This window comes from Pseudomyrmex gracilis, unplaced genomic scaffold, assembly GCF_002006095.1.
Source record: "Pseudomyrmex gracilis isolate BER0280 unplaced genomic scaffold, ASM200609v1 scaffold_6, whole genome shotgun sequence".
Classification (NCBI taxonomy): Eukaryota; Metazoa; Arthropoda; class Insecta; order Hymenoptera; family Formicidae; genus Pseudomyrmex; species Pseudomyrmex gracilis.
In genome coordinates this window covers 263382-281959 of record NW_018020590.1, presented here as the reverse complement: position 1 = coordinate 281959, position 18578 = coordinate 263382, and the positions used below count along the sequence as shown (strand labels likewise).

Here is an 18578-nt window from a genome sequence, read left to right as displayed (position 1 = left end):
CTAACGCAGACGTTTATCGCCGTGGCGCGATATATCCGTAAACTATCCGGCGAGCGTGATTCCGGCTGACAATGATTATCGTACAGGTGTAACAGGAAAACGTAACAGCTCGGTTGCGGTCAGACGGTCGACGATGATGACAGTAATTGCCGAGAATTAGCGACGTTAATAACCTCTAGGCGGGAGAGAGAGAGAGTGAGAAAGTGAGAGAGAGAAAGAGAGAGAGAGAGAAAGAGAGAGAGAGAGAAATAGAGATAGATAGATCGCAGGAGAGAACGCGTTTGCCCCACTGTCATGCGTAGACACTTATCAGGCCGTTAATGTAACACCCGATAAATCCTCGGCGTCGCGATATTTTGCTCTTCCGCGTCTCCGGATTCGTTATTCATTTCTGTCTATCTTTTTCTCTCTCTTGCTTTTTTGTTTTTTACACTTCCATCGAGATGCGTTCTCGAAACGCGCGACAACGACCGGCCCTCGTCATAAACGCATGAGCTATTAATCGCGGCGACCGCGTGTCGGCAGAAGCGAGCGTGTCGACGAGACAGCGGACGGCATCCGATTTTATAAATATCGCGGATATACGCGGATACGCGCGCAATAAATCGCGCGCGTGTACACGCCCGTGTAAATTGCATTTATCGCGATATAATTTCGCGCGCGTCCTCGATAAATATATACAAATCCGCGTGCGCACGCACACACACACACACGTGCGTCTCTCCTCTTGACGAGACTACAACTACCGAAGAGATAAATTTCGCGAAATTAAAATGTAACAGAGAGCAACGAGATGATCGTCATATCCGCGCGAGAGATCCGCGAGGAAATTACGTCACCGTTATATCTCGGAAACTGCCTCCCCGTGCTGTCTCTCGACCGCTTATCTCCAGAGCGGTATCGAGGACATAAAATGTCGCGGGGATACGACATGACCGTGTGTGCGCACGATTTCCTATCGGGAAATTTATATTCCATCGCTCCGCGGCTGCTACATTTTTCACACGTGTATCTCGTGCACGTGCATCTCGCGACTTGTTCCTCGCGAAACGTTCCGAGGAAGTCCCAAAAGAGTTATGCTTCTTCGCAACATCCAGACTCTAATATACGTGAAACCTAGACGGAGAGACTTCGAGAAGAAATCAATGTGTTCGACTGTAGAGAAAAAAATTTACCGTTTCGTTTTTCTTTTTTTTTTTCTTTTTTTTTTTTAACAACACTGATTCTCATGTTCTTTTTTTGTACAAACGCGCACATAAATATAGATGTGTAATTACACGTTTCTCAATATTTGCCACGAATATTGTCGTTTTTTCTTCTATAATAATCACATGCAAATTCGATCGTTTGAACGGCCTCCCGTTCAATTGCTCGCGCGTAATTGCTGCTTAACCAGCTTAGTCACGTTCGAGGAAGACTACGTATTTGCGACCACATCAACACCATTCGCTCGAGCGTGGTATCCCAATCGGGGAAGGAGATAAGCAACTCGCGCTACCTGACTTGCCTTGGCTACCGGTTTTGGTGTAAGTGAGGTCGGTGCGCGAGGTCTTACTCGCTGATTTGAACGACGCATATCCTGGCCGGAAAAAGCAGCGGCGGAGGGCGGAACGAAACTGGGAGAGACACAAAGCGGACGCGGCGCGGCAGGGCGGAGAAAATAACGGGCTCGTCTGCTAAATATTCACTATACGTGAGCATTACTTCGCCGTTCCGACGCGCGCCCACGCCCGGGGATGGCATAGACTCGACAAGAGAAAAGCGAGGAGCGAGAATATCGAAGTAGGCGAGAAAAGGAGGCTCGAGCGCCCGTTTATTCTCCCGGAATTCGTGATCAAGATTCTTGCTCGATAGCGTGTACAGAATGCCTTCGCCAGGAGACACTCAGAAGCCACGTCGTCGTCGACGACGATGATATTACCGGCTTGTCGATAATTCGACCGAGCCACTTGTATTTGTCGGTTCTAAAAACCAAGATATTCTCTTCTTCTTCTTCTTCTTCTTCTTCTTCTTCTCCTCGTCGAGACTCTTTTACGTGCACGACACGACAATGTTCGAGAACTCCATTCTCGAGATAACGACGAGCGCAGAAATACGCGCGCGACTCCTCCGAAAAGATTTATATATGAGATCGGATCGGGATTTGCGGGTTTTTCGATTCGGCGCGGCGCGTCCTATAATTAAGAGACGGTCCCGGCTCTCTTGTGTCGCCGCCGATCGATTTACAGCGTTTCTTTTCTTTTCCCCTTAAATCATTCAATTGCGGCATGCTATCTTTTTCCCGTTGTCTATAAAAGAAAAAAAAAACTAGAACGGCTGCTTCGAAGAAGAATGACGAAATCGGCGGCGCACACGCGGCGGTGGTCGACGGATGCACACGCGCGAGAAAATAAAAAAGTCAAATTGGCCGTTCGATAAACGTTGAATATGGATAAGGGAGGAGTTTAACGACTGAAAAAAAATCTTTATGATGCAAATTCGCCGTAATGAATCTCTCTCTCTCTCTCTTTCTCTCCGCGGAAAAAAATACGGATTTGACTAACATAAACTCTGTATAAAAAAAAACCAAAAGAAGACGCGTTTTATGAAGCGTTATTCGATTTGATTGCGCGACGCGAAATAAGGAGCTAATGAGCAAATTCTGCGCGCAAATTATATATCGCGTAACCTAGTTCCTAGAACAAAAAAAAAAAAAGAAAAAAAAACATAGTTAAGTTTGCGTCTTCCGTTGCGCAAGATTTTGCACAACAACAAGCGACGCCGGGGAACACCCCCAGGTCGCGCTATTTGCATGTTATTACCTTGTTTACATATTTATTCAATAGCTAAGGTCCCGGAGGGTCGCAAACACCCCGTAATCGGAGCTTTCTCCGCGTTCGGCCCTTTAATTTCGGATTAAATCCCGTGTGCCCGCGCGCAACGTGCCAAACTAAGCGATTAATAAATCACCGATGTGTCGACCGACAACCGCAAACACACGTTTATCGATCAACGAGAAGACGAGATGATGTTCTCCTCTATATCATCTTTTTCGTCGGATGATACTCGACTAATTTAATATAACGAGAGCGTAAATTTCCTTACCTGTTTGTGCATCTCCACGTTGAGCCCGTACGACATCTCGTAATACTGCAAAAAAGTAAAATAAAACAGAAAGATTAGAGCGTAAAATTGCTTAAGTTCACACCGTTATACCAATTAAGTGTAAGCGTTTGTTAGCTGTGCGTATAATCTTTATATGCATTATTATTTCGTCGTTTAAGCCACGCCGACGTTTTAAGCTCAAGATGGTATATATGCGTGCATACGAAACTAGATATAGCTGTGGAACGCGGAACTTTTCATGCAGAGAAGCTTGAACTTCGCCGGAAGGTGTGTTGCTGCTTTTTCTTTTTTTTTTTTTTTTTTTTTTTATTTTGCACGGAACCCAATTCTCGCATTTTACAGCTTTTGTTGTCTTATTCGAAACCGCACAAGTACATTTCTCGCGTTTTAATCGGAAAGCCATAAAACTTGCGGATAAATTTGCGCCATCGCGAGTGCAATGCCACGAATGTTCGCGTTCAATGCGCTTATATGTATACATATATATGTGTATATAATAATATATATATATATATATATATGTGTGTATGTATATGTATATATGTATTACACATATATGAACGTGACAAATATTGTTTTTCGCCGTTTATCGGCGATAAAATGATTTAACGTCGTTTTATTCGGCGTGTGTTGGTTTAACGCAAACGAGCGAGCGAGCGAGCGAGCGCGTAATAATCGAAACGCGGCCATACTCGTAGATAATAAAAACGATGAAAATCACCTCGCGCGAGTAATCGAATTATCGGGGGATTTTGGGGAAGGCGCGCGTGTGCGCGCGTCCGTCTTCATCATGATATGGGAGGGAAGGGACACACCGACATGGAAGGAACACCTCAGTGAAAGAGATCCTTAAGAGGCCCCCTTCGCGATTGCGAGATTATATCGATCAAATGAGATTACGAGATTACGAAAAGCGGACCAAATTGAGCCGTAATGCGAGACCGCAGTCAGTTGGTAAGAGGGATAAGCGCGTCGGAGAAAATGAGAAAAACGAGCAGGACGAAGGAGCACGGGGCGCGCTTTCGCCTTGTGCTATCTCGATAGGGAGAAAAGACGTACGTGTGTATGTGTGTGTATCCGCGCGCGCAGAATGCACACGTGTGCATGTACGTGTCGACCAAAGACCGGTTTCTCGTAACATCGTTTCTACATCGTGTGTACAAGACTCAGTCTGGGCCGGCTTTAACTAATTCGCTCACCGGAAGCAGCGGTTCTCATTTCGCACGCACGAAATTTCTCGTCGTAAAGATTCTCATCGGATTATCCCACGTTTCCGAGTGACTCCTCGTGTCGCTCGAGAATGTTAAATGTACGGTATCGATGTGACCACTCTTACGCGCATAATAACGACGGAAATTGTCGACAAGACGAGAGAAAGAGAGAGAGAGAGAAACTCGGTAATTTGTGATTTTAACGATCGTCTTGAACATAGTCGCCGCATTATTCCCGGCGGAATCAATGACCGTTGTGAAGTAAACTTTATTGCCGGGTGATCGTAAAGCGCGCACTAAACCGTGTTTTAATATATCGGCATGCGCGCGCGCGCGCGACTACGACAGTTGATTTAGCGTTTTTTCACGCGAATACACCGCGCACGCGGAAGAGACGACGCCAATGTACATACACGAGCATTATAGACACGTCGAAGCGTTTATATCTCGTCGCGCAATGTTCTCGACGTTACACGATTTCAGCGACACCGGCCAATATTTATTTTGCGATACAATAGAATTATCGTTAATACTTTAAACGCGAGCGAATTCGTTTGAATGAATATTTTACGAACTTGCTTCGGACAGGCCGCGATTAATTAAACCCGTTTGTTTTAATAATTCGATATTCGTCCGGCGCAGTTTATCTTCGAAATTACGATTATTTTGTAAATTGTGAACGTTACAATATATATACATACATACATACATACATATATATATATATATATATATATATATATATATGTATACACAGACAGATGTGTGTATATGCGAGAAAATACAAATGTGAAAATTCGGACGTGCGCGAGCGGGCCGCTTTTAAATACAAATTAATCCGGCTATATTTTTATTACATTCGCGCTCGCGAGAGCATTATCAATAAATCGCGAAATGTATATTTCAATCGGCTCCGTTCTTGCGAAAATAATAATTTCGCTAAAAGCTCGTAGCCTATGTCAATGTATAATTATGTTTTCGAATGTATCGAATGTGCTGCTAAAACGTGCGCTGCGAAGATGTAAAAAAAAAATGAAAAAAAAAAGAAAAAACCGATTAAAAATTTATAAGCGCGCTAACGACATTTCCGTTTTTTTCCGATCGCGTTTTACTATAATTAGAAAACCACTTACAAACTGTTTTATTTAACATCTTTCGCGTCGCGGCGAAAGATTTCTCTCTTCCATTTTGGCGGATTTGCGGAGAGAAAGAGGAAGAGATAGTTAAGAAGTGCAGTTGCGCGAGGAGATCGTTTTGCCGTCGGGGACCGTCCCAACCGAGTAATTGGCTTTTAATTAATAGACTTCCTCTCCGTAGGGAGGCGGATCGTCGGAAGGGAGGTCAGGATCTTAATTATCGCGAGACTGGAAACGTCGCTCTCGCGGTCGAGACGTCTGATGCGAGCGAAGGAACATCGTTGAGCATCATCAGAGCACACAGTCGGTTACGATAATGAAGTGAAGCCGTGTAAATAAAACAAACTACAGAAACTACATTCACTTCCAATAACATCGTGCTTCCGATGTGTTTATATCTATTTTATTACAGAAGATTTTCTCTCTCCGGTCGAGAGAGAGAAAAGTATCATTTTGTTTCAGATTCTCTTCGCGTGTCTCCTTTGTAAAGTCGTAGATAAATCAAGAGTCTCTTCCTTTAATATCCATATTGAATTCTTTCTCGTTCGAAGAGCAGTGAGTGTGAGAAGAGACGATTCGGGCCATTATTAGATGAAAACTCACTCCATCAGTGTTCCTTCTCTCTCTATATATATATCTCTCTCTCTTACTCCCGAATCGTGACCGATTTGATTGCAAAAACGACTCCGGCGCGACGCAATCACTTTTCAATTCCCGAGCAGCTGAACGATATCGATCGCGATCGGTATCTACCCCCGGTAGAATGTGCTGGCTCGTCCCTCTTTCGTTAGACCCTTATCTCACCCTTCCATCGTCCCTCAATGGAAATCGTTCCTGTTGCGAACACGCTCTTTAGACGATGGCGACATCTGACTCTGATCGTATACGACTTGCAAATTTTGTCCCCAATGTAGTCCTTCTGCTTCGGCTTTGATTCGATCAAAAAAAAAAACTAAAAAATAAAAAAAAATAAAATAAAATAAAACACCCCGACACATCGTGCACGAATGATGCGCGATAGCTATTTGCAGTCGACTGCACGTTATATTCGAGTTACAAAATGATTCAGTAAATCCGACACGATGTATCGTCGTAAAATAAAAAGATAAACTTTAATCTCCACAATCTCCTTAATCTCCCGGAAAGCCACTGTAGTGGCGCTGCAGCAATTTTGTGAAATGCACAACTCTATAATTCTTCTTATCGCACTATTATCCTCACCAAACAAAAAACAATTTCAATGTTTTACTAATAGACTTTGCTCATTATTACATTACACATTTTTTCATATAATTTTGCCAACTAATTTGATTTTTCATAATTCAACAGATACACAAAATTTTCTGTGTGATTAAATAAGAAAACAAGTCAATTTGAAAACAAAATTATTCTTAATTAAATATTTTTCTCCACTCTTCGACATCGAACAGTTTAATTTTCAAAAACTATAAAAGTCGTCCGAAAAACTCCCGTACTGTAAAGGTTAATATTGTTCTCACATTTCCAGCGCTCGTCGCATCTAACATTCTTTGAACAAGCAATAGAAACGTTTTAGAATCACTTGACCGCGGCGCGAAGCTCTCTCTCTCTTTCTCTCTATCGTGCGGTTAACGGTGCAATTTTGCGAGCGGAAATACGAAACGAAGGACGTACTCAGGGCCGATGTATCGAGCGATATTGCGACTGTGAGCCGCGGCGGTGCTTCGCGGCGACGATATCCCGGCTTGCTGCGCTGGCCGCGGTTCGCGCGCTCGTAAAAGTTCACGAGCTCGACAATTACATGAAAGAGTCGTAAAAAGGCGTAATGTCCCGTGGCAGCGGGGGCTATATCGTCGCGGTGTAACGACGTCGTTGCAGCGGGGGTATATCCTTTGCCAGAAACACGACTCCGTACACGCTCGGCGGCTGCCATCGATAACGAACGACACACGACGAGTTGTATATATATTCCCGTTGACTATCTGCCAGAGCAGCTGGAAAACGCGTCGCGACGTCGCTCGCTCGGTTCGTTGCGAAGGAAAAATTGAAGGCAACTCCAGTGAAAATCTCCCCGCTTGTATAATCTCTGCCGGATATATTTCGATTGTAAACTCGCGATGGAGGAAACACAGATGGATATCCGTGTTGGTGATTCAACGACGGGAAGAACGACGACGACGACGACGTTGTTCGACATAGGAAAAGCAAATTGCGAAGATTATCCGAGCAAGACTGTACGCGTGATAACGTTTCATCCGCGTAGTGTTTCGCGACAATTCAACGAAACAACAACGTAGAGAGACGCGGATCGTATCCGCGCGCGAATCGATGAGTCCGCTCGATGCGAAAACGGTATAGGTATTTAGCCGACAGACGCGCGAGTACCTGTTGCTAACGTCGACCTGAATCCGATACTACAATAAATTCTTGTTACGTCGAGTAATCAATCATCAATGATAAAACGGCGCGATAGGACGATAGCGCAATAAATATGCTTTCGTGCTCGTCGATCGAAATTTGATTAAGTGCATTCCGTGGTTTTCGCTATGTTTCGCGCCGACGTTCGTTATACCCGGTGCGCACAACCGGCGGAACAATAAGCGAAGCTATATCGGAACGAAAGTGGGATAAAGTACGATATGTACATTTAAACCTGTCACAAAATAAACACACGTGAGTCCGCGGCACCGATCGATCGTCGCACGCGGAGAATAAAGGATCCGACGCACACACAGACGCGGAGATCGATCGAAAGAGAGAAAGAGAGTGAAGCGAGCTACCTATCAACTATCCGTACACTGACCGCCACTGAATTGTTCGCGCGAGAGAGGAAGAAAAGTTTCCCTTCTGCGCGCCGATCTCTTTCAACCGCTGTCGATTGGAAGCCGCGCTCGAAACAAGAGAACGGCGCGTGGAAGGGTAACTTTTTCCCCTCTCTGGCGGCGCGATTCACAGTGTGGCGGTCGGTGTGCGTGCTACGTACGCAACGTATATACGTGAGATGATCGCACGATTAATCTTCGTGCCGGCGTGAATCGGCGGAAGTGCCACGTCCACGCGAGACCGAGCGCCGCGCATTTTATATGAAGTTATTTGCATCGACCGCGCGCATGGACTACGGCCTATAAATTATCGCCCGCCTATAATGCACGCCTCGCGAGCTTTGGCCAACGAACTCCGTATATGAGCCGCGAACTAGCGCGAAATCGATGAATGACACGATCTTGTCCGCGGTCTTTTCTTGAGTAAGATCCCAATCGCACGGTCAACGAGCGGTAAATATCATCTAGATAACTTTTTTGTGGTACATTTAACCTTAATGGAAAAAGACATCAATTCACTTTCCATACACTAAATCACATAACCCGAGAATTATCGCGTTATCCGTTACACGAAGACGCGGAGCGAGAGATAAAAATCTGTACGGGACATATGTATACCTGTTAGTTTTTTTTCTCCGCGAGATGACAGATGGGATAAAAATGCCGGAATGAAGCATCGGGACCGTAACCGGTGTGAAATTAATAAAAGCAGTACTCGATTCGGCGACCTACGACCGCCCGCGAAGAAAGCGGTGCGAACCACTTCGTGCTTCGCGCGGCTTAATGAAGACGTATATACCCGACCAGCGGCGGATCGCGATAACGAAGATCTACGGGCGAAAGTAAGCCCCGAGACTCTTGACTTCTACGCGTACCTTCTACGTACTCCCGCGGGACAAAGTCGAAAAACAAATTCAGAAAAGAGACCGCGCGTCAGCGAAGAAAACGCCCGCCCCGCAATATGACGGTAAATTATTTTGCCACCACTTTATTACGGGAGAGACAGATGTTTTTTGTTATCGCTTCAACAAATGTGTGAAATTTCAAGCGTCAATATTTTTGTTATTTAACTTTTTCTTTTTTATTGTTTGCTGTTTCAAAGAAGACGCGTAACACTCTGATGTATCGCGACATCGCGTCGTGGCGCAAATTTAACGAGCTATGCCGCGTACCGAAGATGTGTTTCCCCGCGTGTGACGGAGATCAATCAAGAGCGATCGGGAAAAAAAAAAAAACCCTCGCGAGGATTTTCATCTCTACAGCGCCGCGCGAAAGGAAAACTCTCGTCGTTTTATTACTCTCGACACTTACTTGTTCTGCGCGATTAGGCTTTTTATTAAAGCTTTGTGAAAACTCACCATGACGTAGTGGCGCTGCATCTCCGTCTTCTCCTGGGCGAGTTTCTCTAGGTCCAACTTAACACTGGACAGAACAAGCAGGAAATCGCACGTGTAAGCTAAACATTAGTATGTGCAGGCGACATTCAAAAGCTGTGGGGATGAAATAAAGAGAGAGAGATAGAGAGAGAGAGAGAGAGAATGGAAGGAAAGGGGACGGTCTTTTTCTCTCTTTCGCTTTTGGGGGAGAGGGAAGAGAATCTCGTGACGCGCGCGTTTCGTTTACAATAGCGAGAGTATGACGCCGCTTAAATGAGATTATATCGAATCATCAACGAGTCGAGGGTTTGACTTGGGCTCCGTGGCGAATGAGGGACGTGTTTTATATAACGTGTATATGTATACATATACCGCGTCTGAAATTTGCCGTTCGAGCATATTACGTTCCCCGGCTTTTTTCGCACGTGTTGTGTTTTTTTAACCTTCCGAGCTAATTCATTCTTTCCATCGCGCCCCCAAATCGAGGGATATTGCGGAGGGATGGTGCACAGCCAAGCCATTAAAAACACACAATTAGTGCAGCCGCAACAAACATTGATAATAATTGTTATATACTGGCCATTGTGTGTGGAGACGTGTGTGTGTGTGTATGCGTGTGTGCATGAGATGTGTCTGCTTTGTGTTTACCAAAGTGGACTATTGAGGATACTCGGAGCATCGCGATATTGCAAGCGAATAATTCATAAAAACGCATTCGTCGAATTTACATCTCGTTCAATCGACAAATAAACACATACGCAACACAATATCGCGCGCACGCGCGTGCGCTTCCGCGGTACCGCTCGCGCGCGAATATATAAACAAACCGACTATTTTTCATTGAATAATAATTAATGACTTTCGCAACAACAACAACAACAAAAAAAAACAAACAAAATTACGCGTTGTAATCGTCGCGGAGGCGAGCGCGCCAAATTAACTCGCGTTTAAATTACTTAACATGCGGTTCGGAAAGAAAGTTAACACGAAATCAATACGAGAATCGACGCGACAGGTTCATTAAGAGTTAATCCTCGTCGCGTCGCGTTTTATCCCGGGCGCGCGTTAAAGCGCGTATTAATATTCACTTGGTCGACCGCCGCGTTACCCCCGACAGCGACATCAGTGCGGGACAAAGGCACCACCCCTCTCGGTATACGCAGCGGCGATAACTTTTTTAACGACGACAAGCCCGCGTCTACGTATTTTTGTTTAGCGCGCGGCGCGGTCGCAGCGGTGCGGCGCGCAGGAAAATAATCTCGCGGTGCTGGCGGCCGACAAAACCGCTTGTACCGCGGCAAATGAATGCGTTCGTATGCCCGTAACGCTCGAGTGCATCGCGCTGTTGCCGTCGTTGCTCCATAACTGTATACCTACGATAACGAATGTGGGTGGCGTTTCTCTCGTTGTCCGCGATTCGTGTTTCCCTTCGTGTTCCCAGTATTTTCGGGCTCGCGTCCGCCAACGCGTCGGCTCTACCGCGATGATAATTTCCTCGAGTTTTTTTTCCCCTTCGTTTCCCTCCCTCTCGTATTCCGTATATAATACACGTGCATCATAAACGCGCAACTCCTCCCCCGCGATTTACACATCCTCCGACATCCACTTTGAAAATCCGCGCGTCCCGTTTTTTCTTTTAATTTCATACGTTTAATGAAAAGAAAAAACAAATTACGGCCCCCCCCCCGGGTCGCGATTTTGAAAACATTTCTTTTCCGAGGAACACGCATCGAGTTTTCAATAATTTTCCCCGATTCTTTGGCCGAATCCGCATCATAATTCTTTGCAATTTTGCGAAAATTGAAACAGCTCGATCGCGCGAGCGATATCTCTCTCGAATTCGAGCGCGACGAAATTGAATACATTTTAATCTGGGGACGGTAGGATGATTTGTATGACTTTTGAACTATATATGTATATATGCGTATGGTATGTGTGTGTGTATGTGTGTACATTTGTATGTAAACGCATGTATGAAACGTGTGTAACGCGCGCTGCCCCTTTTCTACGTTTTCTCTCATCCTCTTTCCCGGCTTACCATCACGTAATGCCTCTGTATCTCTATTTTTTCACTGGCCAGTTTCTCGCACTCCAATTTAAGGCTGTGTAAGAAGAACAAGAACAGAATATTAATATCCACCAAGCCCTCGAAATCGTCGGAGCCATTGTCCCTCCGCTCGTCGCGATACCAAACTACAATCGCGCTGTACGTAACTATATTGTACAATGAGTGTACACATTTCGCGATAAAGATAACAAAACAAGATAAAAAAGACTTAAAAAAAAGGATCTCATATCAGTAAAACACATGTAAAAACGTTCTTGACGAAGTAAATAACTCTTCTTTATCGTTTTTTTATTTTTTTTTTCTTTTTTCTTTTTTCTTTTTTTTTTATCGAGTTCGCAACGCGAAGCGCGTAATTGTCACTGTGTCTTAAGCAAATATGTGAAGTTTTTTCTTTTTTTCTTGCGAAAAAAAAACTCGCAACGCGATGTTTCCGTGCGATTCGAGGAAGAGATAAAAGTCACACAAACGTGTTTCCGACACTTAATATTCGCGAAAGGAGCGAATCGAGAAGCGCGCTTGTGTATGCACATCGCGCGCGCAGCGCTTACATCGCACCTCCGTGAGGCGATAAATTAGCGCGATATTAACGATCAACGCTTGAGCGGCAACTCTCGTTACGCAAGCGGCAAACTACTCGCGCGATCTCGCGTCGGTAGAGTCGATTAATTATTTCAGATTGACGCTGCGCCGACGCGATTCACGAGACGATTCATCGGGAATCTGTGCGTGTGTGTGTGTGGTACCTACGTGTTTGTGCGCATGTTTTGCGCGCGCTTGAACGCGCGAACCGATCGCGAGATACAAGACTTCCGCTTCAACGCAATCGAACGCAATTTTTTCCTCGTCGTGAGATCAATATCTCAATTCGCGAAATTTATGCGCGCGCGATATAGAAACACGTCTCTGTTTGAACATTCTCTGTTTGACGCTACTTTACTTCAATTAACTGTTTTTTTTTTTTTTTTTTTTTTATTTTGTTGTTACGTTCAACTCTAAAAGCAAAAAGACAATAACCTGGATCTTTTCTCTTCGCAATTCACGCGACTTGGAAATAAATAGCGTAATGTAAATCCAACACAAGCGTAGAAATTAATTACGTTCTCAACGAAGCGAACACGATTCTCCTTCGAACAGCGCGATGTGTGTGTGTGTGTGTTCTGAGAAAATCACTTTTTTCGCCGAGATTGTGTCAACACGTGTAAAGCGTATGCATGACCTATCTAAACCACCCTCGGGTTTTCGCTCCTTCTGCGAGCCGCGTGCGCGCATACTTCGCTTGTATACACAGCTTCCGGTCAGACAAACAATTATCCGCTTGCGTCCGTCGTCTGCACGTATGTACGTACGTAAGTCTGTCTGTCTGCATGTGCGTGCGTTTCCGCGTGCGCGCCCACGCGGTATTTACACGAGAAACGCCTAATGGATACGATTCTGTCTATGCGCGATTATTTAAATGTGTGTGTGTGTGCGCGCGCGCTCCATTCGACAAACTGCTATCTCTCGAAGAGTTTCTATCGCGAACTCGATTATCTACGGGGAAAATATGTATTTTCGCTGGGAAAACAGGATTTCGGTTATTTCGCTGCAAAACTGTTTATATTAATGTAACCGAATGTAAAAAGATCGTGTAAGCTTTGGGACAAGTATCTCAGTATTGGTTTCTTTTACTAGAGAAAATTTAAGAAAAAATTTACATATTATCCAAAATAAATATCAATATTCTTACAGAATAAGAAAAATTGCAAGAGATTTATTTATTAATTTTTTTTTTTTTTTTGCTAATACGTAACTTTAGACACAACGGAGATGTACAAAGATCAAAGTTACAAGTAACAAGATCAAGTTAAAAACAATTCGAGACAAATTACAGAGTCACGCGTAAAGTTCGTTGTTGAACGATGCGATAAATATGTAATTAAATATGTAATTAAATAACATGTTTGTACATCTCCGATTGACTGCGATTTAATAATGACAAAAGAGTTCGTGTAACAAGAGACGGATACCTATGGTATTGTGCTTGCAAGAAGTTGAATTCCTCCTTGATGCGATCGCAGGACTCGGCTACTGTAAATTTGAACTGCTGCGCCGGCTGCGGTGGACCCTGCAACACAAAAACGCCATTAAATGTATCGATGCGCCGCAATCCTTTAACGCCATTAAATCTCGTAATGCTCGCCCCGAGATTTATTCGGAGAGACTCTGTCGTTCCGCGGGTACACGCGAATCGATATACACGGAAGAGGGGAAGGAGGGGGTCGAGCAAAAAAATCTCTTGCTGCTTAAAAGTACATCGACAAAACGATGAAGCGCATCGAATGAATTAGTATCTTTTTTTCTCTCTCAATTTTGACAGAAACTCTCGAATTTTTTGTTTCTCGTAATTTAATAAGAATAATAATATAATGTATTTTTATTGCACGCACAATATATTATTTTATATTTTATTAAAAGGAATAGAACAACGGGAGGACGGAGATGAAACGCACAGCGCGGTTGCTATTATTAACGCTTTAAACCTAGTCTGTGTCTCTCGCGAATGTCACATATTCCACACTTTCGGTTATATCAATTAACAACATTGCAGAATGCGCTGGCCTTTTGTTGTGGAGTCTACATTACTATGCAGTAGTAAACGCCGACTGACTTTGGCGGCTGCTGTATCAGCACCCACGAGCGTAAAAGCCACATTATTACCGGTAGTACCGGTGGTACCCGCCACTCTCTCTTTCCCTCTCTCTCTCTCTCTCTCTCTCTGTATACCTGTTGGTAATAACGTTACGAGCGTGTTATCGATCGTTTTGCACGTCGTGCCCCGCAAAACGGATACGCCACTATGACCTCGTAAAAGCCGGAATAGCTCTCCCTCTCTCTTTATCCCTACCGTTCGTCGTCGTCACCGTCGTCGTCGTCGTCGTCGTCGTCATCCCCCCAATCGTTCTCTCGCACGTCGAAGCCGATCTAGATTCCACCTCGCGGTCGAGGAGAATGTCGAAATCGCGGGTGTTTCGTGCGGGAATTCGCCACCGATTCGCGACCGCCGTAATGAAAATCGTGCCGAAACTCGTAAAATAAAGATCAACTTTCGAACGCCGCAGTATCCCGCTCATGACTTGTACGTGGCACCGAACGATCACGAACGCGGCAGAAAAAGATATGTAGCAGCACAATATAAATAATTATTAACTTGTGACATTATAAAAGCAAAAAAAAAAGTTAAACACTCAGCACGTATCGCCAAAAACAAAGAAAAAATATAGCTCGTTTAAAACTAAGAATAGAATTAAAAGACCAAACACTAAAAAAATTCTATAAGAATGTTCTTAACATCTAATTGTTGCTCGTTTTTTACGTTTTTAATTATCTACTCTTTTTCTTTTTATACTTTATTTTTTTACCGTTAAAATGCGAATAATATCCCGAACAAATCGCATCGCGTTTCAACATGCGAGCCTTGTAAAGCCTCATAAAAAAAAAAAAAGAAAGAAAACTACTTCCAGTCAACCGCAACGTGTTTTATTAATCTTCGTGGCTTCGGAAGTCGGGGCTTCTTCTTCGCGTTACATTATTGCACGTGTATGTTCGAATTATGTCGAGGGTTTGTGTTCCAGCCATGCAATATCTCTAAAACAGCTCAAGTGCGCGGAATCAGCGAAACCATACCAGACAACATTGTGCAGCATAAACACACGCACATCTGCTAAACACGCGCGCGCACCACACACATCCGCACTCTTATCCGCGCTGCAAGAAATAAAATAACTTTTTAAACACAACACGAGTTGTATTACTCAAATCGCATTAAGAGACGGAAGTGCAAAGTTGCTCGTGTAACGCGAATCGACGAATAACAGCTGATCGCAGCAGAATCGCTGATCCGATTTGTATGCGACAAGTCACGACTGGTCAATCCAATTAATTTATTAGCTCTCGCTCGCAGAACGAGAGAACATCAGAGACGACATGCTTGCTTGACATTTTCCGATACAGCTCGTTAGCAAATCGATACTATACGACGAGAACGTACGTCGGATCACCAAAATGCCAGAGATCATCGTGTGTGTGTGTGTGTGTGTGTGTGTGAGAGAGAGAGAGAGAGAAAGAGAGAAAGAGAAAGAGAAACAGATTTTATTCGGCGTAACGTCATATAATTCTTATAAAATGTGCTTACGCTGTGACACGTAAAAAAAAAGAAAAAACAAACTACCTCTCGCTCTTGTAAATATGAAAATATCGAGAATACGTCTCGTCTTTGTGATGGGTACAAATGTCAAAGGAAAACACGACATCTTGCCAATAGACAAAAACACGATACCTATATCGTTTTTTCTTTTTTTTCCAATTTTTTTTTTTTTTGTCTTTTAATTTTTTCCATTGGCTTGAAATATTCATCGTGCAACGAGAAACGAGAACGCCGGGGCGAGTGAGTTCTTTCGTGTCGACGAGTGAAACACTGGGAGTGAGAGCAACTGGACGCGACGCGATGTTTAGCGCGGCGTCGTGTTCGTCGAAAAGCGAAGCGCGCGCGAATTATGTCGTTTCAACGAATAATAATGAGAGAACGTAGCCGTCGCGCACGTCAATCAGTGTCCTTTACGTGTCGCGGTCGATTTAATTATCCGATAGCCTCCTCTCTCGCATCATCATTCCGGCGTTTCCCTCTTTCCACGCCGCGCTTTTTATTCCGCGCGATCGAGAGCCCATCGCGCGCAATAGCGAGCGAGCGAGCGAGCCAACGAACGAACGAGCGAACGAACGAATGAGCGAGCGTGCGCGCCCGTCGTCGGTATTCAAATAGCGCGTTATCGCCCCGACAACCTACTCCCCCCGCCTCTCCCCCCCTCGTCCCGTGAAAACGATAGCCCGGGCTGGATAACGACGAACAAGAATTGGCATTAAAGCGCAACGATCGGTACGATCGCGCTTTTATTGGTTTTCGAGTCTCGCGCGACATTTAATACATCCTCCGGCAGATACCCGGATTACCGTTTCGCAGTATATTATCGCGAACAGCTCAATGGAGCGAGAAGGCCGCTTCAATGGACGTTCGTTAAAGCCGGCGACAGGCGACGTCGTCGTTTACGGCCACAGCACTGTCTCTTCGACGTTGAGAGAGAGAGAGAGAGAGAGATGAGAGAGACGGGAAGAGAAGGACGACTCAGCCGAGTTGCGTTCTAATAGCAACTGGACCAATCGGTTGCGTTTGCAGCCACTCAAGTACGCTTAAGTGGCGCGTATCGCCACGTCTAATTACGTTAGCTCCATCGATCCCGCCGCCACCGTCCGTCGCCCACTAGATGCCTGATTATCGGCACGTATTATCGGACAGGTTAACTGCTCTCTACGGTGTCCCCGGCTTGTGATCAAGTCCGTAACCAAACACGAGGCACGCGCGCGCTCAAGTGCCAAGAACATTTGCTCATCTCGAGGTACGCTAAGCGGGCATTGTATATCTGCCATTAGGCATGTTCGAATGCGGAAGCGCCGGCGATATCAGACGACGCACATATTCGATATGTCCTTAAGAGATTCGCGCGTACGGTTCTCATCCCTTTACAAACCTGATCCCTCGTCCCTGATCCTGTGAAACGTTTTTTTCTTCTGGCACCCAAAAACATGAATCGCGAATCTGACGCATTTTATTTGATTTTAGGATATAAAATAATGTTGCAAAAATTTTGTCTCTTTAAAAAAGTTTTATATATTTTGTTTTTAATAATTTGTAAAAAGTTTCGAAAAAGAGATTCAGAATCAGGGTTAAAAATTCAGATTTATCTTTCAATTTATCTTTCGACAATTTTCTTGTGTGCATTTCGTCAACACGTGTTTCAAAAGTAACTATTTAAAAATATAGGAATATTATTTTCGCTCTCACTTGTGTTACAACCACGCAAATTAGCGGAAGCATTCGTTCAATCTCTTCCCTGACACAACGTTCAAGAGGGAAAACAGGCCCGTATCACTCGAAGGCATTCGATCGCTAATCAAAGAGACGGCAGAGAGTCTCGAGAGTTAGTGACCGCGGCGCGCACTCGTACGCTTTACTTAGAGAGACCCTCGTGAGAAACTCGCTAAGCCACGGTGGGATTACGCGCGGAAGGACGACGCAAACAGGGAGAAACGAAGGGGGAATCGGGAAGAGCTTCGAGAGAGTCGGTGGTTTTCGCCGTACCGCAAAACCACCGACTCGTGGCGCGGATTCCAAAACCACCCGGCGACCAGAACCGACCGCGTTCGCCCTATAAGCGTACCTCTCTACACCACCTTCCGTTATTCTGCAGAGAAAGAGAAAGCCTCTCAAATATTATATAAATTGTCGAAACATCGCGCGCAACAAAGTCGATTGGGAATGTACAAAAATGTAACATTCATTTTTTTCTATTAGCACAACAGGCGCGCGCTACGCACACGCTATTATTGTTTTTATTTTAACGTGTAGTGTCAGTAAACACAACCTGTCACCGCGATGACAGATAGTATATACGTCTTATAAACCATATATATATATAATACACATATGAGAAATGTCAGAAATAACGCATGAAAATCAAACTCAAAAAATAGTGAGAGAGAGAAGTGGAAAAACAACACGTGACTAAAGTCACAGGGAAAAGAGTAAAAAAGAGAATATTATATATATTATATGTAATATTCTATATCTATATATAATACACACACATACGCATATATGTATATATATATACCGTAATCACGTGACCGAAGTCAGTAACACCGCCGCGGTCGCGCGGCCGAGGCCAGTGACCCCGCCCCCATCAAGGCCGCGCTCCCGCGGTCAGTGACCTCGCCCCCACCAAGGCCGCGCGGTCGAGGTCAGTGACCCGCCAAGGCCGCGCGGCCGAGGTCAGTGACCCCGCCAAGGC

The 18578-nt window shown here is 44.6% G+C and overlaps 1 protein-coding gene across 6 annotated transcripts in view; it reads right to left on the bottom strand.

Annotated features, from left to right (window-relative positions):
• LOC109858709 (protein groucho-1-like) overlaps window positions 1-18578 on the bottom strand; it is a 74658-nt gene that overhangs the window by 42502 nt on the left and 13578 nt on the right. For 3 of the 6 annotated variants that reach the window (XM_020436229.1, XM_020436255.1, XM_020436246.1), the window contains exons 2-4: window positions 13704-13801; window positions 9612-9675; window positions 3085-3129 (exon numbers count right to left, since the gene is read on the bottom strand). In XM_020436229.1, coding sequence (XP_020291818.1) covers window positions 3085-3129; window positions 9612-9675; window positions 13704-13801 — 207 coding nt within the window. Of the gene's footprint in view, window positions 1-3084; window positions 3130-9611; window positions 9676-11667; window positions 11732-13703; window positions 13802-18578 lie in introns of those variants that run through there. The other 3 variants (XM_020436237.1, XM_020436264.1, XM_020436273.1) reach the window with 3 other exon arrangements.